This window comes from Diceros bicornis, chromosome 4 (assembly GCF_020826845.1).
Source record: "Diceros bicornis minor isolate mBicDic1 chromosome 4, mDicBic1.mat.cur, whole genome shotgun sequence".
Classification (NCBI taxonomy): domain Eukaryota; kingdom Metazoa; phylum Chordata; class Mammalia; order Perissodactyla; family Rhinocerotidae; genus Diceros; species Diceros bicornis.
Genome location: NC_080743.1, coordinates 63697333 through 63723982, shown reverse-complemented (window position 1 = coordinate 63723982; position 26650 = coordinate 63697333). Strand labels below are relative to the sequence as shown.

Below are 26650 nucleotides of genomic sequence, written 5' to 3'. Positions count from 1 at the left end.
TAAGAATCTTTGGCCTGAGAGAAGAAGCTTCTATGCACCCAAATAAATGTTCCTGTATTCTTGAAATGTTTATGATATCACCTCATGAGAGTCAGAAGAAAAGGAAAAAAATAGGAATTATTGACATGCATAACAGCAGAAAATTAGTGGAAGAAATACCTACTAGCATGGTCTCTCCTTTTCCCCAGCCAATGACGGATGTAACAATTTTAAGATTTTGAGTTCAACTCTAAATTAGAGCAAATATTATGATACTTTTATATATTATTGTATGTGTTTGTGTGTGTGAAAAGAATAACATGGCTTCTCCCACAGGATTTCTATGAGCTAAATGATACCATGTGAGTTATGATATAAGCACATAGTGCTGTACAGGTATACAGATACAGTTATGTGTTATCTGAGGCACTTTACAGAAGGAACTCATTGTGTCTTGCACTATATTTTTCTCAGCTCTCTGAAGTTAGAAGGTGTAGCTCTTAGAGATGGCCTCAGGGTGGCAGTAATTGCACGTAATTGCAAGAAGTAACCCACAGCCCTGTACAAGAAGTCAGTTAAGTTCCTTTACAATAGCTCTAAAATTCCACCCTAGGTCGTTCTTGAGCCTACTTTGGATGAAAAAATGTATCTGTGTAACACGTTGCCCTTAAGTATTATAGTGGGAAGCTAGTTGTTTGCTTGCTGTAGGTTTCATCTTTCATTCTTTGTTGAAAGTTCTTTCTGCATAACGGTTGCATGACTGCACACAGAGTGCTTATCTCATGTTTTCCACACAACTCACCTCCTGTGAAGTAGAAGGGATCTGGAGAAATCTTGAATGGAGACAGAGTCAATAATCAGTAGATGGGACAGGCTTTTATAGAAAGAGAGAGAAAAAATATGAGGATACTTAAGACTGGAAAAAGGAAACAGAGGTAGAATGTGCTCAATGTGCATAAAAGTCCTGTAAGATTAAAATAGAAGGTTGAAAATGATAAACGAAAGAATGAATTAAAAATCTGCATGCGAATATTAAGGAAAATGAAAGCTATAGGGTGGGCAGTTATGCACTTCCATGAGTGTTTCTCGGTACTGCTAAGTGTAAGATGAAAAATGGCTGATGTGATGTGATAGAATGGTGTGTGATTCCCTTGGCCTCTCTTGAGTCTGTTTCCTCTCCTACGCTGTCAACACAGAAGAGAGAGTTTATCTGCACACCTCTCTGAAACACCTGCATCATGGAACTAACTGACCATTGGAAGGTTAATTTCACTTCTTCCTAGAGCAGAGATCTCTCTAATATCCCTGAAGAGACATTCACTTTGTGTTCTTTGAAAGGTAGTGACTGAGAACCCCTTACCTCATAAGACAGCTCACTGTACTCTTAAACAGCTTTAGTCATTAAATCATTCTTCTTTCCAGTAAATTCAAAGTGATTGCCTTGTTACTTTAGCCCAGAACTTCTCATTTCTATCAGAAAAAACATCTAATAATTTCTCACCCCCTCTTCTGCCTGAGAGTGTCTTAAATAATTGATGAGGGCATCTTGATATGTGGCCTTTTTAAAATCAGGCCTGGAAGTTGGCTTTTCATGATGAAAAGTAATTTTACCATTGGCCTGGGGGACCCAAGTCAGATTATACAGCTGTGTTATGGTGGCACTAGTGAGAAGCCAGCATGCCATCCACCCAGCCATCCATTTATCCACTCAGTAAATGTCTATTAAGTTCCTTATTGGTAACAGGAACTCTTGTAGGTTCTGGTGATAAAACGGAGAGTTAAAAACAAATCCAAATTTTATAGATCTTATGCTCTAATTCAGGAGGTAGATATTTTTCTTAAAAGCAAATGAATGAATGCAATAAACTGACATAAGTGCTCTGAGAGAAAGGAAGATGATCCCTCAAGGGCCTGTGACAAGGGAACCTAACAAAAGCCAGAACTTAGAGTTGGAGTTGGTCAAATGAGGCTTCTCTCCAGGAGTGACCCTTGAGCTAAACTCTGAGAACTGAATAGGAGTGAATGGTGTCTTCAGTCAGAGGGAACTCCATGTGAAAAAGGCCTTGTGGCAGAAAGTGTTGACTTACTTAAGGACATGAAAGAAAGCCAGTGTGGCTTAGGTACAAAGAATCTCCAGAGGGTGGTATGAGATGTTCTTTGAGAGAAACAATACAAAGTCTTCTAGTACATGATTAGAATTCTGTCTTTGCTCAAGAGAAATCAGAAGTGTTCACATGGATTTAAGCAGGGGCATGATACCAGGTTTGCCTTTTGATGTGCTTGCTGTGGGTTTATGTGGGAAAAATAATTTAGGGGCCGGTTTGAGTTTGGGGAGAATTACTATTGCCATAGGCCTGGAAGAGGTGATAGTAGTTTTGATTAGGTTATCAAAAGGATATAGAAAGGGAGTATATTGAATTAAAAGAGATTTGAGAAGAAGTATTAAGAGCTGTTGATAGATTGGAAATGAGAGATTAATGAGTTGGCATCGTTAGGGAAGATGCTTTGGTTTCATTCAAGTAATTAAGGGTAGTAGGGTGAAATATACATATATAAATGTATATACACATGTTGTACATATAAATACATATTTATGTATATGCATATATTATTTTTTATTGTAGCATATCACAAACACAGAAAGTACAAAAATCTTAATAACACAGAAAAATAAATTATCAAAAAGTAAATAGAAGATAATATACCACCACCCTGGTCAATAAATGGAACTTTATTAGCATCTCTGAAGTCCCTTTTGTGTCCCCTCCAAGACTCACACTCACAGATAGCCATTATCTTGAATTCTAACACCACAGATTAGTTTTGCATGTTTTTTAATATAAAAGGAATTATTCAATAGAAACTATTTCATATCCATCTTCTTTTTTTCAAATGGTGTTAGTAAAATTCTATCCAAGTTGTAGTTTGTAGCCATAGTTTATTCATTTTTATTGCTGTATAATATTTCATTTTTTAGCTTATATACATACAACTTCTATGAACATTTAGCTCACATATATGTATGAACAAAGGTCTACTGTTGATTGTTATTTGAAGTCATTATGAATAGTACCACTCTGAACATTTATGTTCATTGTGCACATTTATGTTCATTGTGAACATTTATACCCACCATGAACATTTATATTTGTTATAAATATTATGAAGATTATATACATGTCATAGTATATACATATACTATATAGTATCTATACATATATTATAAATATACATATGCTATACACTATATATATAGATAGTGTGTATATATATATATTATATATCTTTTTGTGTGTATGAATCTTTCTTTTAGCTGTATACCTGTAAATGGAATTACTGGATGCTAAGCTAAATATATATTGAATTTAGCAAATAGTTCCAAACTATTTTCCAAAGTGGTGTACCAGTCTGAGAATTCTATTTAATTCACAGTTGTTTAAAAAATCAGATTCGTTTTTAATAAATATTTACCATTTATGAGAGTATCTCAATATTGTTTTAGTATGCGTTTTTCTGATGACTTTTGAGATTGAACACTGTTCATATGTTTATTGGCCGTTTGGATATCTTATTTTAATAAAGTGATCACTCTAGTGTTTGCTCACTTTTCTGGTGGTTTGTCTTCCTTTTAAAAATGCAGTTATGGGAATTATTTATATTCTGGACATCAGTACTTTGTTTTATATTTTTACATAAGTTATCTAAAAGTGAACCCACCAGGGTATACCACTATCCCAGTCAGTAAATGGAAATTTGTGTATTCTCTCACTGTGTTGCTTGCTTTTCACACTCAGTGGTATCTTTTTATGAATTGATGTTGTGGTATGCTGTAAAAATGGTGATCATACCCTTGCAGTGTTATGGTGCAGATATATATCAGAAGGTGAATTTCTTAACCCCTTGAATCTGGGCATAAGCATGTGACTTGCATTGGCCAATGGGACATTAGTAAACATGATGAAAGCAGAGGCTTGAAAAGTGCTTGTACATTGCAACTTGCCTTGTCTAGTTCCTGGGAACCCTTCTCCCCTCGTGTGAATAAACCGTGCTTAGCCTTTAGAGGATAAGCGACCACAAGGAGTGAGGCCCAATTCATCACAGTCTTCCCAGGCATCTCAGCCAGGTCCCAGACATGTGTGTGAAGCCATCTGATCACTCAGCTTCACCTGAGCCAGGCAAGATCAGATGAACTGCTCAGACAATCTGCAGAATTATAAGAAATAATAAATGTTTGTTGTTTTAAGCCACTACGTTTTTCAGTGATTTATTATGCAACAAAAGTTACCTGGTGCACCTCCCTCCAGACTTTGTGCTATTATTATTATTATATATTTTACTTCTATATGTTATAAACTACAGAAGACATCATCACCATCATCATTGTCATCATCATTACTGTGGTATTAAACTGTCAATATTCTTTGATATTTACCCATAGATTTGCCTTTCTTTAATGTTCTTCATTATTTCGTGAAGTTCTTGCTTCCTTATAGCATTTCTTTCTTTCAGCCTAAAACGTTAACTTTTTTATTTCTTGCAGTAGATTTTTTACTATAATGTATTCTCTTAGATCTTCTCTGAAAATATCTATATTTGGCCTTCATTTCTGAAGATATTTTCACTGGGTATAAAATTTGAGATTTTCAGCATTATTCCTTCAGTTCTTTACAGATGTCCTTATAATATCTTCTGGCTTTCATACATTCTATTAAAAAGTCAGCTATTGGTCTTGTTGCATTTCCTGTTAACGTCATGTGTCTTTCCCCCACTGCTTTCAAGATTTTCTCTTTGTTTTTGTTTTTTGGCAGTTTGTGATGTACTGAGTTGTTTTCTTTGTATATTTTCTGCTTGTGGTATAGTAAGCTTCTGAAATCTGTGTGTTGATGCCTTTCATCAGTGTTGGCAAACTATCAGTGATTATCTCCTCAGTATTGCTTCTGCACCATTCTTCCTCTCTTCTCCCTAGGGAATTCCAATCACAAACAAGACATGTTGGACATGACCTACATATTTCTTATGCTCTCTTCTGTTTTTCCATTCTGTTTTTTTCCTTATGATTCTGTTTATATAATTTCCATTGACCTGTTTCTAATTAACTAATCCTGTCTTCTGCTATATTGAGTCATCTCTTCAATCCATGCTATATATTATTAATATGAGCTATATATTTGTCATATTGCATTTTCATCTCTATGACACACAGTTGGTTCTTCTTTTACAGATGACAATTCTATGTTGAAATGATTCATTTTTCTCACTGTTTTATGCATCATTTCCTTTACTTTAGCATGACAATCATGGTTATTTTAAAATCCACATCTACTAATTCCATAATCTTGTCACATGTGGGTTTGCTTATGTTGTCTACTTTTTTTTTTGACCATTACTTTTTTCTTCAGGAGCTTGGCTCATTGAGTTTTTTTCCTTTATTGGTGTTTTCCCACTGCTTGTGAATAGTGTTCTTATAAATAAACTTTTTTCACATTTTGTACTTGTTTTTCATGGCAGGGTCTATTCATAGTAACCAAGCCCAGAATTGTCCCAGCAGAATCTCTTCATGTATCATTACATTCCTGTTTCTATATCTCTGAAGGTATTTACGCTTCTGCCAAAACAGGCTAATGCCGCTGCAATTGTGTATGTGTGTGTGTCTGTGTGTGTGTGTGTGTGTGTGTGTGTGTAAGTAAAGCTCCAAAACAGGTTTTAACTCAGGATCATTTTATTTCATTCTTGAGAGAAAATGATACTTAAATTTCCTCAGTTGCTTATGCTCATCTCTGGTGGGTTAATGTGTATTTATTTACTTTTAATTGGTTGATAAGAAATACAAAGGGAAAAAATGAACAAAACTAGTGAAACAGAGAAGTCAAACTGAAATGAGCCCTGGTGCCTCTGCAGCTCCCAGAAATGGTGTCATGGAGCAACATACTGTTCAGGTAACGATGGGCAAGTACAGTGGCTTGGTCTTTGTAAGAGCATCCACTAGTCACTATTCTTGCCATTTTCCACATTGGAGCCCTCTGTTCTTTATCTCATATCATGCGAGTAAAGACAGTGAGGCTATAGTATAAAAAGTGTATCTGTATAACAAAAAGAAAAACTGCTTCAGATTTATCAGATTAAACACCTGTTGATAGCTCCTAATCTCTGCCAGGCCCTGGTTACTTCAACACCTTGTTACAGGTTGGATTCTGTAAGAGAAAACTCTGAGATAGACAGTTGTTTTCAGGAAGTATATTTTAGAGTTACCTTGGGATTCTCCTACTTCACCAGGTGAAGTAGGAGAAGAGGGAGAGTTTCCACTCCAATGCAGTTGCAGCAAAGACCTCATCCAATCCCACGGGGAGTTCAGGAGCTGGGAATGCCTTTCAGAGTTGTCATGGTTTGAATGGAATGGGAAGACCTTTATACACCTTCATTGACTCAGGTGAATCAGCACTCTTCAGACAAGAGTAATGCTTGGAGAGGGTCTTGGCCTCTGTAAGAAGGATAACTTTGGTCCTGAAGCGGAGCAGCAGGCAATATGTGAGAGACTCACCACGGAATCACCACACACATGCAATTTCATATCCTGTGAGGCAGATATCATAGCATTTTATAGATGTATGAACTAAGAAAACTGATTATATTTACTACCTCCTCTTTGTCTAGAGCAGCCACTCTCTCCGGGCTTGGCCCAGAACGCTCTGGAGTTGTCAGGGAGATAAGATTCAAGTATTACTGCCTTCTGGTCATCAGTAATGAAAAGATGGATTATTCAACTATAGATATATGATACCAAAGAGAAGAAATCTTGGAGTGGTCCTAAGCGAAGTTGACGTTTTCCCGAATTGTTTCAAATAGAATCTGTTGCCTTGTCCATCAGGGTCTTCTTATGGATGGGCATTTTCCCACACTCCATGTCGCATTAGAGATCCCACTCAGAAATTCCTACACTTGGCCTTCTATGCCTCTATTTTTCCTGTGTTCCTCTTTGACTCCAGAGGGCAAGTTGCTTTTTAAAAGTAGCATTTGCTTCTAAAAATGACTGCCCCAATTCTCTGATCACTGTTAATTTGGAAAAGCTACAAAGAAATGAGTTACCTATAATCCTATCACCTAGAGAAAGCTATATTTGATGTTGCTAAATTCTCTTTAGTGTGTTTATGTGTGTGATTAATTGTTTATTTATCCAATAAGAAACATGTTATTTATTCTGTTTGTATCTTTTCCATTTTTTGGGTAGATTACAACAGTTTATCTTATTATACTTGTAAAGCAGTTTTAATATGTATAGTATAGTATTCTGTTATCTGACTTTGCCATATTTTATTTAACTAACTTCCTAATTTTGGATATTTAAATTATTTCAATTTTTTGTAATTACAAATAAGAAGATACAATTCCTTTGTTTAAACCTTAGTGCATGGTTCATTATTGCTAAGGAAAAATTCTTAAACGTAGAATTGATTTTCCTTTTTAATTCTCCCTGTACCTCACTTATAGGATCTCTGACTGAGGTCACTCCCTTTACTCGCATTTAACATAATCTGTAATTTCATTACACACAGGACCATCTCTAGGAATTTGGGGAGCCTTTTGCAGGCCACTGAGCTCCTTTACTTTTATACCAGAGTAAAATGAGTACTCAAGACAGTATTGGGTGGAGGAACAAGGATATCTTGTGCCCTATTGGAATTGATAGAAGAAGATAGATTCAGATTCACCCATTTGCCTTAGTTAGCAAGGCTTCAGAGATCTGATGGGCTCTTTACATGTAGTAGAAAAGGAAAGATTCAGATCAGGGAGTCCGCCTCCAAAACCTGAGATTCTGTCTCATGTGAACACAAGACTTGCAATCTTCCCTCTGCATTCTCTTGCTATCTAGATAATTCTAAATCTTAAATTTCATCCTAACTCATTTATATGTCTTTTCCTTTGAAGCCATCTATCTATGGCTGGCTTTCTGAGGTTCAACATTGTGAGTGAAGTGATGTTCCCTCAACAGTACCTTCTTTACCCAAACTGTTGTCTTTCTTCTGTTGTCTTCAGCCTGAGCAGAAACAGATGGTCCAGCAGGAATCTATCAAGGAAGAAGGGTTGCAGAAAGGCCCTGTGATCGTCATTGTGCTGAAAACAATGAAGTCGTTCGAATTTGAGACCCAAGAAGGAAAGCAAGAGATGTTTCATGCTACAGTGACTACTGAGTGTGAATTCTTTTCTGTGAAAGTTTTCAACAAAAAGCTGAAAGATAAATCCACTCCAAAGAAAATAATTATAACGTCAAAATATTATCGGCACACTCGTTGCCTGGAAGTGAATAGCGCCTCACTATGGTTGATGCTGGATCTGACCAACAGACCAGTGTCTCAAAGCATTTTATCAGAAAACCTGGGTGCACAGTGGTTAAGTTGACATGTTCTGCTTTGGTGGCCCGGGGTCCGCCAGTTTGGATGCTGGGCACAGACCTACTCACCACTCCTCAAGCCATGCTGAGTTGGCATCCCACATAGAAGAACTAGAAGGACCTACAATTAGGATATACAACTATGTACTGGGGCTCTGGGGAGAAAAAAAGAAAAAGGGGAAGATCGACAGAAGATTTTAGCTCAGGAACAATCTTCCTCAAAAAAAAATACATAAATAAATAAATAAAAATAAAAACTGGTGAAACCCCAAAGATCAATAGGCTTCCAACTCAGCCCCCTGGAACAATTGTGAATGGGCTGATTGTACTCCAGAAGGTAAGTTTCTATATACAATTTTATAGCGCAGAGCAAAAATAGCTTATTCACCACTATGAGCTTGAAGAGACTTTAGAAATTCATCATTTCAAAGTCTACTTATATAGAAAAAACTGAAACAAACCCCAAAAAACTAAAGAGCCACAGAGTGATTGTGGCAAAACTGAAATACATTAAAACTGTTTTTATTCTCATGAAGCAGTTACATTCGTACTTCAGTTTCCTTTTATCCTCGTAGTTTCTGAAAAAGAAATTCCCTCATACACAAGTAGTGTTTGCCCTCTGTGTTATTTTTGTATTTTATATATATGATCTTTATTTTAAGTGACTATTGTTGTGAATACAAAATTAATGTAGCTGAGTGATAAACCAGACTAACTGACCTGGAAGACCAATAACTAGGGCAAGATTAAGGAATTGTGACTAAAAGAAGAAAACAGAAGACAGAGTTACTATGAGGAAATTTCTTAGAAGTGAGATATAGCACTTAAATTTTTTATTTAAAGTCAAACTGATAGACAAGAATTCTGTTTTTAAACCTTTGAGAGAAAATAATGTTGAAAGTCATGAAAAATGAATTCCATGTTTTCCTAAAGTGCAATTCTTTCAGTTTGAAATAATAAACATTATTTTCTAGAACAAAAAGTAAAAGAAGTGAGAAATAAAAGGTGTTTTGACTGTGAGCCTCGGGGGAACTAGCTTGCATGGCTACTTCTGGTCAAGGATAGGACTTGACGAACCACAGAGAGGGAACCTACTGACCTTTCCTCCAGGAGCCTTAACAGAAGCACTCTGGTCTGGGGTTAGTTGCAGGGGAACTGATAAGGAGAATCTGTTCTCCTGGAAAATTCAAGCCCAAAACGACCTTGGATAAGAAGGGAATGTTCTTTACCCTAGTTACGAACCTTCAATCTGGACAACCATGCTTAAATATATATTCATTTATCCCATTAAATTAAACCTAAAATACTATCAATCTTCTAGATAACTGATCAATACCCTGCTCCTTTTTGACTTGGACATGACTGTGAATCATTTCTTGTCCTTGATTGCTGTAGGGGAGGAATAGTTTTCCCTTCTTCCCTCCTAGGTTCTTTGCCTGGTCTAGTAATTAAATTGACGTAAGGCAGATTAACATGAGAAAAACAAATTTAATTTTGTACCTACAGGAGTCCAATAAAAGGTATGAGACTCATAGATAGCCCAGCAATTGAGACTTATATACAGTTCTGAGCTAAGAAGACAGGGGTAGGGGCCCTGAGCTTCAAAGAGGAGGAAGACAATTCACAGAAGGCCAAGAGAGCAGATATTTGGTAAACAGATATTTACCCTGCCATGCAGATCAAGTTTTTCTTATATAAAAAGTTGTCTCTGGTAATAGCTCTCTTCCTGTCACAGGCTCCCTGTCTAAATTCTTTCAGGCAGTTAAGGGAAAGGTAAAAATCTTTTCCTGACTTGGCTGCATCTTAATTGCTTTCAGCTCAAAACAATCCACATGTCTAAGTAGCACATATTGGGGTAACTTATTCTTCTCCCCCTCATTCCTAACTCTTATTTAGACTCTTTACTGGATTTTGCATCATTTGTTCATGTCGCTTCTGGATTTGTTGCTTTAAGTCACTTTCTTCTGAAAGGGAGGAGGAAATTTCACCATTATCTCTCCTGACTTGCTGTAGCTGGACTAATAATAAAATGTAACACAAGACAGATTAACGGGAGAAAAACTAGTTTAATTTTGTGCACATGGGAGATCATAAAAATGATGCTCAGAGAGTGACCAAAAGGCAGGCAACTTTATATCATTTTACACAAAGAAACAGTAAGTTTGTGAGGATTTTACAGGACAAAGAAACCTAGGTTTGAATGCTTAACAAGTGAGGAATTTAAGTAGAGTTTGGATTTGGGGTAGCAAAGTAGTAAAAAAGTAACAAGGTTTGTTTCTACAGGTTTCACATCCTGGTGCAGGGAGGGTACCAAGAATAGGCCACATATATGCAATTTATTGATTTTCTACAGAAGTACAAGCACAATTCAATAAAGGATAATTTTTCAACAAATAGTATTGGAACAATTGGACACTCATTTTAATAAAATGATTAACTTGATTGATACCTCACTCTCTGTACAAAAATTAACTCAAAATTGATCATTGACTTATATGTAAAACCTAAAACTATAAAACTTCTAGAAGAAAACAAAGAGAAAATCCCTGTGATGTTGGTTTAGGCAAAGATTTCTTAGATGTGACACAAAGAGCATAATCTACAGAGAACAAATTTTTTGGTAATTTAAACTTCATCAAAATGAAAATTTCTCTTCAAGAGATACCTCGAAGGCAACAAAAGGCAAGCCATAGATTGGAACTTAATGCTTGCTAGTCACACAGCTGCTAAAGATCTTGTACCCAGAATTTACAAAGAACTCTCAAAACTCAATAACATGAGAACAAACAACTGAATTTTAAAAATAGGTAAAAACAGATACTTGGGTGGCACACAAGCACATAAAAAGATGCTCACCAAATTCATCCTTAGGGAAACGCAAATTAAAACTACAGTGAGATACCACTATCTACCAACTAGAATGGCTCAAACTTAAAAAGATTGACCATACCATGGGCTGACGAGGATGTAGAGGTGGAGAACTGCCATAAAATGCTGGCAGAAATGTCAAATAGCACCCCACTTTTCAAAAAGTTTGGCAGATATTTTTTTTTTAAGTTAAGACACACTTACAATGCTAGATTCTGAGGAGGATGCAGAGCAACTGAAACTCTCACACATTGTTGGTGGGAATGAAAAATGTTACAGTTACTTTAGAAAACAATTTGGCAATTTCTTATAGATTTAAACATACACTTACTGTATGAACCATCAATCTCACTAAAAGTTTTTTGCCCATTGAAATGATAACGTGTGATCACACAAAAATCTGCAAGTGAATATTGATAGCAATTTTAATATGATTATGCAAAACTATAAACAACCCAATTGTTCCTCACTTGAGGAATGGATGAATAAATTTTGGTGGATCCATACAAGTAAATTTTACAGAGCAATATGAAGGAATAAACTGGTACACACCACTACGTGGATGAATCTTGAATGGACTATACTAAGTGAAAGAAGCTAGAGTCAAAATTCTATATACATTTTTAATTTCATTTTATGAATATCTGGAAAAGACAAAAGTGTAAGTTGAGAGACTATATCAGTGGTTGCCAGGAGCTTGGAACTGGGGGAAGAGTTGACAAGTAGCATGAAGGAAATTCTTGTTATGATGGAACTGTCCTAAATCATTAGGAAAGTGATTTAGCCTCTCTGTTCGTGGTTTTTCTCATTAAGAGAATAAAAAGGAGAGCACTATCAACCCTCCAGAGCTAGTAAGAAGATTAAGTGACCCAAAATAATTGCAAAACAGCAGGTATCAAATATGTGATCATTAAATATATTATCAATTTCAGTTTTAGATGTCTACTTTCTGCCATTGTACTCTAAAGTGAATTTATTATTCTTCAGTGTTTGCCTAATACAGGTCTGTACCTGGAGCAACTTCCTGATGAAATCCACATATATGAAATGTGAGACGAACAAATATAGTTGGAGAGCTACAGAGCTATTGGTACTTGAGTAAGTGAGTGGAACCGGTTATTTCACATCAGACAGGTCTGGAATTGCTTCCAATATATGCTAGTGTCTTCCTGCAAATCAGCAGAAGCTACCTTATTTTGCAGACAAATTACCCAATTATGTCCCTTCCAGGAGACCAATTGTGAAAAGATATTGATTGTTTTGGGCTAAAGCAACCCCTCCTAGGACACGGGGCTTGGCAATTCAATCACAGACTGGATTTCAGCCCCCGTCTAACCCCTCGCTGGGTTTCTTTGCCCAGAGCATAGCCTTTTCAACAAGTCCATTCTTGACCAGAGTCTTATCCTGTAAAGATCACACCTAAAGTATAAATGCAAACACTCCTTGGGCCCTGTGTGCCCCATCCTGCTTTGCAGGCCACAGACTATTTGCTTTTAAGCAATTCACCAATAAATTAGACTCCTGGGGAAACACTGCATTAAAGAAATACATGATGTTTCTAATTGTTTCAAATAATACAAATTACAGATGTAAAATATGGCATTGAGATAGTACAGAAAAATATAAAAAAGAAAATGAAAAACACCTATTACACCCCATTGACAAGAATTAATACCTGGTAAATATATTGTTGTCTATCACATATATATGTGTACTGCATATATATACATATATATATTTGTACTTAAATCTTATCTTCATTAACATCACTATTAATGGCATTCACGTTTTAAGAAGGAGAAATATAGTGAGGTTTTCATATATGAATCAGGATTGAGTGGTTGTTTCCTTGATTTTCCTGGCCTTGATGACCTTTAAGAAGCAAGAGATAAAGATAGACCAGTTGAGATGCACCTGATCATACAATTCTCCCTTCACTCACACTGCCTCTCTTTGCCACAGGCTGCATCCCTTTCTCTCTTCCTTTCTAGAAGGCTCTTCTCTCACTCTCACCTATCTCCTTTAATGACGACCTGTTTATTGAGTCACCACCCCCTCCTCTTGGTTGTGAACCGGAAGGAGATATTCATTCACACCCAGCATGAGTACATGTGGACAGGCTGGAGGTGTGGGGAACAATAAGCGAGAGGAAGGAGCAGGTATATTCAACGGCAAGTGTTGAGGGGAAAGTTCTCACTGAGAAGAAAAGTGGGGGAAATGTACAAGATGCATTGCTGGTGCACTGTTGTGAGGGAAGGGTTGGAATGTTTGGTTGATGGTCCTGAGAACTGTAAAGATCCAAGAGCAAGTGCATTTCTGAGCATCTGGATATGTCAGCTTTTGTATTTGATCTGTTTACATTTCAGTATTGGAATGTAGTGTCCTTTGCTAGTGTCCCAAGAATCTCACATAGATGTGTGTGTGTGAGCGTGTGTGTGAGTGTGAGTGTGTGTGTGTGAATGTGACAAGGAGTATGGACTTTGTCATGTAGAACCAACCACCTCTGTTTGTTGTTGACCAACAGCAACAAACACTAAAGGCAGGTATCTCACTAAAGGCAGATAACTTTGTGTTCTGAGATGCTCATGGGCATCCTTGATCATGTAATCTGGTAGGAGCTCTGCTAACCATCCTCTGAGAAGGGAGATATTTCCCCCGTTTAATAGATGTTGAACCTGAGATTCCTAGTGTTTAAGTTCATTAGCTAACTAGCAAATCACAGAGCCAGTATCTGAAACAAATCTGCCTTAATGAAGCCCAAATTTACTAAATGATCTCAATGTTTTGATATATTCAACCCATTCTATAATATTTAGATTAGGTATCATATCTTTTGAATGCCTCTCTGAAGTTTCTCTCTTCAATATGAAGAAAGATATCCTTCTTTATTAAAAAAAGAATGACTATATTTGAAAGATTATATGTGAATATATATCAAATGAATGATTATATATGAAAGAAAGTTTATATTCAGAAGGTCAAGGATTGGCTCTTTTTCCCCCGATGGATTGTCTGTATAATAACAGCAGTCTAGATTTTTTAAATTCTGTTTTAGAAGAATGATGTTCCCCAGGAGTTCTCACCTTGATGAAACTGTGAATCACGGATCTCAGCTGCCTCTTACTCTCACCTAACGCCAATTCAAAGCAGATGAGTTGAAGTTTATCTCCTTCCTTGCAGTTGATTTTGGTCAGTCGTCCATACACCACGACTTCCATCTCCCCCGTATTATCTTGTATTTCATAATATATGAAATCATTCCACACTATTTTCTGCAAAAGAAAATTAGCATTGATCTTTTCAGAACTGGATCAGGTTTCCACATCTGTGAGAAATACAAGGCGTTAGTGGAAACTTTTGTCTTTGACTGGTTAATATGAGCAGTAAGTCCAGAATTACAGGTACCAAATAGCTTAAGATACCTCGTCCAGAAAATTCCCCCTTTTGAATCTTGTGTCTACCTTTCCTTCTTTTAGGTCTTTATTTGCCTGGTTCTTCTAAAAATAATTGATTACTTCCTAATTTTTCCTGCTTCCATCTCAGAATAGCTGATATTTCTTAAGGAACTTGAATACAGTCAGATATGATAACCTATACAGGTTTCTTTAGCGCCAGAGAACAGAAAAGAAAGCCCATTCATGCTTCATTATGAATGTGAGAAATATTGTTGCAAGTCTTCATTCAGTAGATTGCTATATCAATATGTAATTCTTTCTTCTATCTTCTGCATTTATTCATTCTTTTCCAGTCTGCCCAAATCTTGCATCTAAATTATCTAGTCCCCATGTTTCTAGTTTCTATATCATTTAATCTATACATTAATTCTATAAATGCATAGGTGTGCACAGCCATTTAAACAGAATGTGCAGAAAACAACAGGGATAAAAGTAAAGAGCCACCCTAGAAGACATATATAATGGAGTATGAAACATACTACATACAAAAATTTCCGTCAGCTAAGCTTAGATGTACTATGTTGTTTTAGACTGAAATATCTACCCTAATTCTTAGAATTCACCAAGGTTCTGTTTTCATTGTCCATATTTATAAATTGAAGTTAAATTACATGATTGCTCTATTCTCTTCAACATCCATATTTCTTATTATTTAATGCCAAATTCAATTGCTCAACAATTTTTTTTAAATATATATACACACATATATACTCATATATATGTGTGTACATATATTTTTGGAGAGGAAGATTAGCCCTGAGCTAACATCTTTTGCCAATCCTCCTCTTTTTGCTGAGGCCCTGGGCTAACATCCATGTCCATGTTCCTCTACTTTATATGTGGGATGTCTACCACAGCATGGCTTGATATGTGGTGCCTAGATCCCTGCCCGGGGTTCCCATCTGCAAACCCCCGGCCGCTGAAGTACAGTGCACGAACTTAACCACCATGCCACCAGGGAAACCCCTTGCTCAACAATTTTTTGATGAATGAATATAAAGAGTCAAGAGCACTTTAGTGATTTGTTGGAAACAGCTGCATTGTAGGGCAGAGTAGTCTATTGATTTCTTAGTCTGGTTGTCACAACTGGAATCCAAGCTTGAGAGAGCAATTCTGCATTCACATTTAAGTTAAGCTGTCACTGAAATAGATGAGGCAGAACTGAAAGAAACAAAATCAGAAGGATATGTCTATTGATATACTCTGCACTGTCCTGGAGCAGGGTGACTGTCAATGGATCATCATAGCTGATAAAATGCCAAGGTTTCTGGGGAATCTCTTTCCAAAGAATTTGCAAGTTGTCACATTGGGAAGAGGAATGTTCAGAGATTATCTCTCCCATATGCTAAAGTGGGCAGACTCCACCTAACTATCCCTGGTCAGGGGTTCCCTGAGTTTCTGTTAACCAAACTCCAAATGGCAAGTTAGGATTTTTAATTCTGGGGCTGCAGAAGAAATATTACAAAACAATGGTGTGGCCTACCTTATGCACCTGAAACACTCCATTCACAAAGGTTCCTGGAGCTTGCGAGTACAGATGAATGATTTTAGGAGTTGCAGTAGCATTTATAATAAGTCTCTTTGAGACCTCCATCTTTTGGTCAGCATTAACATCAGACACAGATGAGGCATTGTAGACCTCCAGGAACCCATTGCGGCCAATATAATCTGATATGGCAATGACTTTCTTTGGGATGAATTTCTCCTTCAAGCTGACATCAAACACTTTCACTTGGAAGAATTCGCTCTCAGTAGCCACTGTGGCGTGAAACATCTTTCTCTCCCCTTCGCTGACGGCATATACAAATGGTTCTGTGGCTTTCAGTACCATCACTTCTTTGGGGCCCCTCTGGAAATCCTCTTCTTTGGAAACTTCTTTAGCTACAGCCTTCAGTCTTGGTTTCTGCTTAAAAGTACACACCAATACCAGGAAAAATTTAGAAAAGGTATACAGAGAAACTCTCTAGTGAGAACCTTCTCAGGCTTGATGTTGAAACTCAAGGAACACCATAATTGGGTGAACTTGGAAAAAAAGTAGACAAATATGGCAGACATGACATAACTTAGTTAATAGAAGAAATGGAGAAGATTTAAACAGCAATATTATTTCTTTTCTTCGTTTTGTATAAGTTTGCAAGGAAGAATATTTTTCTTTAAAAAGAATTAACCCAAGAAAAAAGTATTTCTCCTAGGAAGAGCTATGTACAGTATAGGGGCGGTGGGCCATTGTGTAGTGAATCCTAGTAGAGATGCAGAAGAAAAAACAATCTTAATTTATCCCATCAACTCATTTTAGTGAGCAAAGTAAGATATAAATCGGGAAGAAAATAAGTCATCTTTAGTGTCACTGAGAGTGAAGAATGGCTCCCTCTAGTCAAAAACCATTGATTTCATCTGAAATTAATCCCAGTCAAGGTGGCAATCAAAAGATCCAAATCTCAAAGCCCCTTTCCAAAAAAATAGTGCTGTGTTGGGAAGGTGATAGTAAGACACTCACTGGAAGTATCCCATGACCTTCCTTAATTTGGAAATGTCCTGGATAGGGGCTCTTAGCTATAGAAAAATACGTGTATGTGATCCAACCTGGGACAAAATGATATTCTTTGTATATAATTAACAAAATGTAAAATCAGAAAGACTTTTTACCAAAATGTAGCATTTGATAGAGGAGAGATTTCAAAAAGTTAGAATTTAATTATTTTTGTCTATGCATGTACACATCCTAAATTTTCTAAGATGATATTATTTATGAAACAAAAAACGAAAGAGAGGTGCCGGCCAATGGCCTAGTGGATAAGTCCGGCGTTCTCTGCTTCGGCAGCCCAGGTTCGGTTCCCAGGCGTGGACCTACACCACTTGTCGTTGGCCAAGCTGAGGTGGCTCACATACCAAATAGAGGAAGATTGGCACAGATGTTAGCTCAGGGTGAATCTTCCTCAGCAAAAAAATATGAAAGAGAAAGATTTGGTGATAGTGCTTTGGTTGGCTCTGTATTTCTCCCCCTATTTGACCCTATGCTGTGTCTTTCACTGTGTATTGAGGGAAATACAAAAATAAAGTTAAATGAACAAAGGACTAATTATACCCGGTGGAGACTAAGGATGATTAGGTTCCCACTGGGTCATAGATTATCCTAATGTACAAGATGGTGCCTAATAAGAGTTGGAGTTCACATTTAGGGTACAATCTCATCTCAAAATATACATTTAACAAAATATGTGTGATATAATTAAAGAAAGAATTGTATATAGTAGGGGATTAGTGAGAAGCTCCTTCATGGTTCTACTGATCCCTGTCATTATATTGCAGGGAGTGGAGATATTGGAACCTTGGTTAAGGAACTGCTGGATGGGGTTGGTGGTGGCATCTGAGGAGTTTGGAGACAGCCCTCAGTTGGGCATGGGCTGGTTGTTGAGGATTCTGGAAGCTGATTCTGCTCTTGGAATAGTTTCATCCTCTTGGATTCCTCAGTTTTATTGGTGATGTCTTTCCTTTTCTGAAGCAAAATATATATATTTTTTTCCTGGTTAATTATTTTCAATATCAAATGAACCACAACATTCTCCTACTCATGGTCTCTTTCTGTCTCTCTGTCTTTCTGTATGTCTGTCTGTCTCTCACACACACGCACACACACACACACACACAGACATAGGAGAGGATCTTCACTCCTACAATTTTCTCTGGAATAATAGCACATCTTCAGATACTCCCAACATCATCCCAGCTTGGAACCCAGTCAGGATTACTAACTTCACTCTGCAAATGTTAAAACCTCAGGTGATTGAACTTTCATTGCTCTGTTATGGAATTCTGGCTTTACCTCTACTGCAAACAGCCCTATGTCAACTTCATCAAGATAATACTTGGAGTTATTTATTGGTGTAAAATTCTACCAAACTTATAATGGAAGCAAGTCTCAGAACGACGTCAGCTGCACCTACGGATGTTTTATTAACTAAGTCTTTTACTACCTTGTATATTTACTAAATAACCAAATCAGTTTCTATCATCTGCTCTCCAGGTCTAGGGAACCAAGTCTCCACATGACTGAATGCTTTGTTTATCACCGTACTGGAGAAATTCCCTTAAATTCATATTTCTAAAGGCGGGATTCTGCTCTCTATGTAGTCTGCATCAGGCAACCAAATCCTTCTGAGTTCTCAACCAGAAACAGACCCATTCAAGATTTCACCCAGGCATCCCTAATACCTGGATTTTTATAATTGTTTAAGCAAGAGCCATAAGTGTCTCTAAAATGATTTATCTTGACTACCTTTGATTTCACTAAGGAAAGCCCATTTCTAACTTTCTATATCCAATATAAATTTGTCACAGTTCTTACCTCTTTTAGCATTCATTTATCTAATTCATAAAGTGTCACTTGTTGATAAAGCTGTAGATGAGGGAGCTGCCTGAAATACCTCCCTCTGGCATGCAGCTTCCTGATTAGGACACTCTCTGACCACCCTGGCACCTCATTCGTCCTTAGTTGGCTTACAGAGCCTGGGCTATGGAAATCAACCTGAGACATAACACTGTCTAATTATAAATTTTTAAAAATAATTTCCAGATACTAGAACATCTGTACTCTGACTCTGGAATCAATATATGCCACTAAATGCTCAAATTGTAGAGTTCAAAGGCTGGATTTGAACCCTGGCTCTACAATTCACTATCTGTGTGATCTTGGAGAACATTTTTAACCTCTATGAACTTCAATTTTCTCATTTGGTTGGACTAACAACAGCACCCTCATGTGGTATTATAAGGAATAAATGACATAATGTACACAAAGATCACAGGTTTCAGAGTCCAATACCGCTAAATGCTCACTACATAGAAGTATCAAGATTGTTATTATTATTTCATTGTCAACGCAGGGGTTTGTATTTATGCTCTGATCCATAGATGTTCAAGGGGGCAGAATTTGTTACCTCAACACGTGTCTCTTTGGCTTGGTTATTTTGAGGAACAAAGACTGAGGATAAACTTTGTCCTTGCCCCTAACTGCCTAAAAGAATTTAAGATAGAATGCCTGTTTCAGAAGGAGCTAATACTATAGATGATTATAGCAGTAGTGGAGAGGAACCTAGCCAGGCCCGTTTGATCAAAGTCCTCTCCTTGTCTCATTGTCTTTGCAAGGCATGGCAAACATTTGTTAACCGAACCTTTGTCTTTCCATCTTCATGTGAATTGCCTTCCTCCCCTTTGAATTCCCAAACCACTACCACCGACATCCTCTTTTGTCTTTAGCTGAAGATGGTATTTAAGGTGGTGGATTTGGCCATTTTGATGAGTCACTCAGTTTTCCGGGGTTTATCCCATGCATACATGTTATTAAAGTTGCTTGATTTTCTCCTGTTATTCCATCTCATGTCAATTTAATTCTTAGACCAACCAGAAGAGCCTAGAAGGGTAGAGGAATATTTCTTCCTCCCCTAGAGATGTTTTATGTATTATGTTCACCCTCTTAATGGAAATCCTAGACAGAGGTGATATGGGAAGCACTTTATTAAGAAGCTTCTCTATTCACTTCTGTCACATGTGTTAATTTAATCTCATTGACTAAAGCATCTTGAGCATCTTTCAAAGTTAGTTAAACCAAAATCTTCCATCATAAAAGTAGGATTTAGATGCCTTGAAATATACTATTTGTTTGGATAATTCTTAAAAATGGTAATTGAATTTTTTCCTTCTGATTATTTCCTTCACCACCGCATCCTGTCCTTGAATCAAGCCATTCTGTGCTATTTGCTTTGGGGGAAACAAGCAGGAGAAATCAAAGATAATATTAGTCTGCTCCTGGTTTTGAATCCCAAAAGCAAACAGAGTGCATATTATAGAGAAAATAGTTGGGAGACTCCATGATGAATCAGAGCAAGGCTTTCCTACTCATTTAGTGCATTATGGAGTGGTCAGACACCCTTTTTACAGGCTTCCTATGGAGGTGGCTGAACCAGAAAGAAGAAATAACTATATTGTCTGTTTAGGTGTATGAGGCTGAGGACACAGGTGAGCCTCTCTGAGATTCCTATGCTTGAAGGAGGTTTCAAGGAAGTGTAATGATTTTTCTGGGAGTAGAAATGATTATGTCACATATTTATGCAGATGGGGCCTTAAAGTGTCACTTCCAAGGCTATAGGCACAGAAAGAAATAGAGTTGTCTTGAGATGTCCACGTACGTCATTGTCACGGCAGATAGACAGTGGGCCTGAAGTTTCAATGACTAGATAATGGCCACCTGGGCCTAGAGACAACAGACACAGATTGCTAGTTCTATCAACCCCCAAAAAACTGGAGAGACTATGTAGGGAATTATGAATTATTGAAGTGAACAATAATAATAACAGTAACAAAACAAAACTTGAGAAATCTTGCCTACAGGAAGTCTGTCTTCAACTGTCATCTGTGGGACAATGTTGGGGACTTTCAGCCTGGGTCAGAGAGTAGCTCTTGGCTTGGGTGCCAAACTATATTAGAGAATAATGATTTAAATGCTGCTTTTGCCTATACCTCAAGTTGCCTGCCTATTCACTGCAGAAATAGGCATTGTACTCTTGTGTGCAAGTAACCACAGGGGTCATACCAGACAAAACAAAAGGCAGGCTATGAAAGGAGTTGATGCATGGAAGTGTGCACTCACACTTCCACCCCAGGGAAAGGGTACCTATAATCTGAGGTTATTGTCTAGTAAGGAAGAAAAAGGTACACTTCTTACAGTGGTGATAAATGCTAAAATGGAAAAATAAAGGGACCAGTGAAAGCAAACAATGGGAATATCTAACATCTTCTGCGAGGTGGGCATTAATGTGGACTTGCCTGAGGAAGAGATTCAGGTTTGCACCTGAAGGTTGAAGACACTTGAACCGGTAGTCAACCAGGACGAATGATACCAAACAAAAAAAAAAGGATCATATGTCACAACATCTGACATGGATTGGAGCAGGAAACTTTGAAAATAAATCCTGTAGTATGGTCAGTGAACAAAGGGGAAGAGGAAGAAAGGAAACCGGACTGTACGGGATGAACACAGTCACATTCATCGCTACTTGACTGGTCACCTTCCTCTCTCTCTCTACTCAACCCAAAAGAGTAGCCCTCTTAACATCAAAGATTAGTTCATAAACATGTGCCTTGTAAATAGCAAAGGAATTAGAATCTAGTAGGATCTCAAATTATACACTGATAAATGGATGAGAAATTATATTTAATAATTGAATTATATATTGTGGGAGGTTAGATAGGAAGCTCTTCCAAGATTATGATAATCCTTGTAATTACATTGTGTGGAAGTACAAGGTATGGGAACAGGAAGAGGGTACTTTGGTGAGGAACTGCTGGATGGGGCCTGTAGAGGCATCTGAGGAGTTTGGGGACAGCTCTCAGTTGGGCATGAACTTGTTTCTGAGGTTTCTGGAAGCCCACTCTGTTCTGGGATAGCATGTTCATTTTTGAGTTATTAGTTTTGGTGGTTATGTCATTCCTTTGCTGGAGAAAATTAGATTTTTTTCGTTATTTCTGGATAATAATTTTCAAAATCACACAGAACACAAGTTATTCTTTTCTTTCTTTCGTTTTTAAACAGGATCTTAACTTATCAATTTTCTCTGGAATAATAGCACATGTTCAGATACCTGTACTACCTGCTATCTCCCACCTCAACCAGGATTAAAGATTTCACTCTGCAAATATTAAAAGCTCAGATGAAATTTCATTGGTTTAGGATGGAATTCTAAATTCTCAGATTCTACATATGCGGTACACTGGCCTAAGCCAACATGGTCACACATAACTCTAAGGGTTGTTGTTTTGGTAAGTAACCTTCCCAGGTTATAAGGGATGCAAATCTCAGTACAACGTTGACTGCACTTATGGATGGTTATTAACTATGACTTTCTGTTCAAGCAAATATACAAATAGGTTCTTGACATCTGCTCTTCAGGCTCCTAGAAACCCATCTCTCTGATCTTTTGGGAGAGATTATCAGCAGAAATGTGGATTCTTGGAACTAACAACAAGAAAACAAAACCAAAAATTGAAAGTGCCTTTATAAAAGAAGTCTTTCTTCAAGTGGTATGTGTGGGGTGGTGGTGAGGATGTACCCTGAGTGAGAGGGCAGCAGGGATCTTGGATGAGAAACTATATTAGATAACAGTGATTTAAATTCTGCTCTTGCCTACCCTTTATGTTGTCTTGGGGCAATCCTTCCCTGCCCATTCACCTCAGATACAGGCTTCATTGTCCCAAGGTTGCATGCAACCACAGGGCAAAACAAAAGGCAGGTTGGGATAGGATTTGGTGCATGAGATATGTACTCAATTTCCCACCCCTGTCTTGTCTTCCCCTGGGAAAATGTACCTATAATCTGAGCTTATCGTCTAGTAGAGAAGAAAGATGAGGATTTATTACAGTTGTGATAAGTACTACAAAGGAATAGTAAAGGGCCATGTGAAGGTAAGACCTCTTTTTAGGAATGTGAGTATCAGTGAGGACTTGCCTGAGGAAGGGATTCAGGATGGAACCTGAGGTTGAAAATATTTAGGCCAGTGAAGAGACAGGAATAATGAATTCCAAATCATGGAAACAGCATATGCCAAAACTCCTGACATGTGAAGCAACGTAGAATACTGAAAATTAATCTGGAGGTATGGGTAAGGAGAAAGAGTGAAAGCAAATTAGAATGTAGGCGATAAACATACTCTATTTTTCATCTATAATTGTCTGGCCACCCTCCATTCCCTCTTTCTGGACCAACACAAGGCAGTAACCCTCTTGAGATCAAGAATTATTTCATAAACACACACCTTGCAGAAGCAATGGACTTATAATACACTGAGATATCGATAACTATATTGATATATCAACGACTCATTTTACAATGTAAAGAAATTCTATCTAGTGAGGGATTACTGAGAAACTCTTTCAAGGTCATGATGATCTCTGTAATATGTTGTAGGGAGCGACAAATATTGGGAATGGGAAGATCGTACCTTGGTTGATGAACTGCTGGACGGGGCTGGTGGAGGCATCTGAGGAGTCTGGGGAAGGCTCTCAGCTGACTGTGTGCTGGTTACCGAAGGTTCTGAAAGCTGACTCTGTTCCTGGGGTAGCTGCAATTTAGATTCATCAGTTTTTGTGGTTTTGTTTTTCTGAAAGCGTTTTTTTTTCCTTCTTAATGGTTTTCAATATTAGATGAAACACATATTTACCACTAAACATATCAGCTTTTCATTACTACATTCTAATAAACTGCAATTTATGTCTTTGAGAACTCCAGGGAGCTACATACAGTCCATCTTCTGAAGAAGTAGCCAGAAGGTAAGCAGTGCACATATATGATTGCTTCATGCAAAGGGTGGAGAAAATTTTATACCTGTCACTCCTTTAGTCACCTCTGTCGTGATGACAGGAGCAGCGAACTTAGATTTAGAGATATAAGTTTGAATTTAGTCTCTCAGTCACCTTTGGCAAGCTGTTTCCCTAATCTGATTGCCATTTTAGTTCATATCTAAAAGACGGGTCATGATTTCATATTTCGTCATAGGGAATTATATTACATAACGTAAAGTGCATAGTAGTTCTGAAACATAATGGGTGACCAGTAGCTATTAATTTACTGACTCTGAACCTCATTTTCATTCTGCCCCTGGAATCCCTTTTTCTCTGATTCTTCTACTTGCATGTTGAGAAAGGAATAAAGAACTAAGTGTTCATAGGAAGGTAATAAATGGAAGAGCCGTAGAAGAAACCTCTTCAGTGGGACCTTGGTCATCCTACCTTCAAGATAGGCATATCGTTGATTAATTCAGGTCCAAAACCTTTGTTTGTGGTGGAAGTAGATTCATCACTACTGAGTTTATCCTTCTTGCTCTGTTTCACTGGAGTTGTTCCTCTTGCTTTCCATCTTCTTATAACTGATGCAGTAAAAGAGAGAAAAATAAATCCAAAGGAGCTGGTCTGAGACAGCTGAAGCCCTTTCAATACTATTTCCTCTCAGTTCCTGCTTGTGGGTCTAGGTATGCTTGTGTCTGCCTCTACTGCATTAGTCAGGCTGGGCACAGGTGGCCAGCAGAGGTAACACAGGCGCAAAGACTGTCTCAATGCTTCCTCAGTGGTTTGCTTTCTCATCTCATGTGCATTGAGCATATCCTTCCTGTCCTCTGGACTCCTATGTACCTGAGTCAAACTCTTTTCCAACCACTTACCCTATACCTTACTTTTAAGAATCTAAAGGTTTCATGTTGCTGATAGTGAGTCATCTTCTGTAAAACATCTGTTTGAATTAGTGAAATGAGAGAAAGGAAATATGATGTAATTAGTGAGGTGACAAAGTGGTTATGCTGGACTTGGACATTTTAAAATACGTTTTTATAATCCAGTGGTTTTATAAGAGACAAGTTTTTCACATCTCTGAGAAGTAGGTTTTATTTTAGTACTACCTGATTTTTGTTACTAATAATGGTGGAGTAAATATTTTAATAGAACATGTATTTTAATTGATGTAAATATTTTAAAACTCACATTTTTTAAAATTTTGTTTTGTCATTTTCTAACCTTTCTAACATACTGAAAGGCTGACTTTCTCCTCAACTCCTGCTTTATTACTTTACCCTCACCCCCAAAATATACCCTCTGAAATACATTAAACCTCTTTGTAGGAAAGGTGATGCCCTAAGTTGTCAACTTGGCCTCTGCAGGACTAACATTGCCATGGCTACTGAGTCCTAAATTGGGAATGGGATGTGTCAACTATGACAAGTCCAGGTTCTAGTCAACATCGAGGATGGTGCAGAGAGAGTGAAAGTGAAAGATTCTCACACATTACCTTTTAACTTTTCATTTTTAAGAGTTTTGGCACGATCTTTAAGTTCTTCTATGTCTTTGTACAGTTCTATTAGTTTGTCAACACTGGCAGTCCCTGGGAACTTTTCTGCCATCAAATCAGCAATCTGAATTTTATTATGTTCATTTTGAGTTTTTCTAGTCAGTTTTAAATCACTGGCCAATAAAGACTTAACCATTCTGAAATGATAATCACTGATGGGCTCCAATCCTTTCAGCAGAACAATTTTCTTGCATTCAGTCTCCATCTCTCAAGTTAAAGATAACCTACAAGAGAAATATAACACACAGTGTTGCACATTTATACAGACAATTTAAAAGAGGGTCAATGTCTATGTGAGTGAGTGGTCCATGTGAAGGTGTTGTCCATGGGTGCATGTGACAAAGAAGGACTTAATTACCAGATGTCATTGTGGAAAATGGGTTGAGCACTGCTGAATTTGGAACTTCTAAGAAATTCTTCCCTTTTTATGATGACAATTGAGTTGGGTTGGAGGTGGGTCTGATAGAAGAAGGTTTGGATATAGGCAATTGTGTAGAGTACTGACTGTGTAGTGTCAAAGTTCCTGGTTCCTCCTCCCATCATTTTTTGGGGGTACAATCTATCTGCGCATGTCTGCCTCTTGGTTTCTGACTCTTCCTACACCCACTATGACTGAAGTCATTTGACACATAGTCAAATGGAAAATGGGCTGCAGCCTTTCACTTTATGTGAATATCCTTCTGCCACAGCATTACAGTACCATGCTGGGTACCTGCCCTAGTCCACTTGGCTTCCCCTTAGTCACCTCTAATTAACATCATCCCTCCCTGGGGCTTGGACCATGTTCTTTGTGTCCTACGTGCTCATATCATTGTCTCTTTCTGGGACTTCTACCTGATCCCTAGTGCATGATCATAGTATTTATTGACTGGAATTATTTCTATAATTGCTTGATTTTTCTCCTTCCAGCTTAATTTTTTTAATAAGTTCTTTGCATAGAGCCGGATATCTCTCTACAAAGCCACAATTCTATCTCACTTCAAACCCCTCAATAATTCCCCATTTTCTTTTTGAAAAATGTCTTGCTCCTTAGCCTGGCTTGGAAGGCCTTGAATAATCTGCATCTTTGTTCCT

General features: G+C 37.6%; 1 protein-coding gene across 1 annotated transcript; it reads right to left on the bottom strand.

Moving 5' to 3' along the window:
- Positions 1–13060: 13060 nt before the first annotated feature.
- Positions 13061–25781, bottom strand: LOC131401460 (interferon-activable protein 203-like). The gene is made up of 7 exons (XM_058536809.1): positions 25517–25781; positions 24469–24605; positions 23682–23840; positions 18017–18184; positions 16172–16591; positions 14317–14505; positions 13061–13105 (listed from the first exon to the last, which is right to left on the bottom strand). Exons 1-7 carry the CDS (start codon positions 25779–25781, stop codon positions 13061–13063), a joined length of 1383 nt encoding a protein of 460 aa, XP_058392792.1.
- Between the last annotated feature and the right edge of the window lie 869 nt (positions 25782–26650).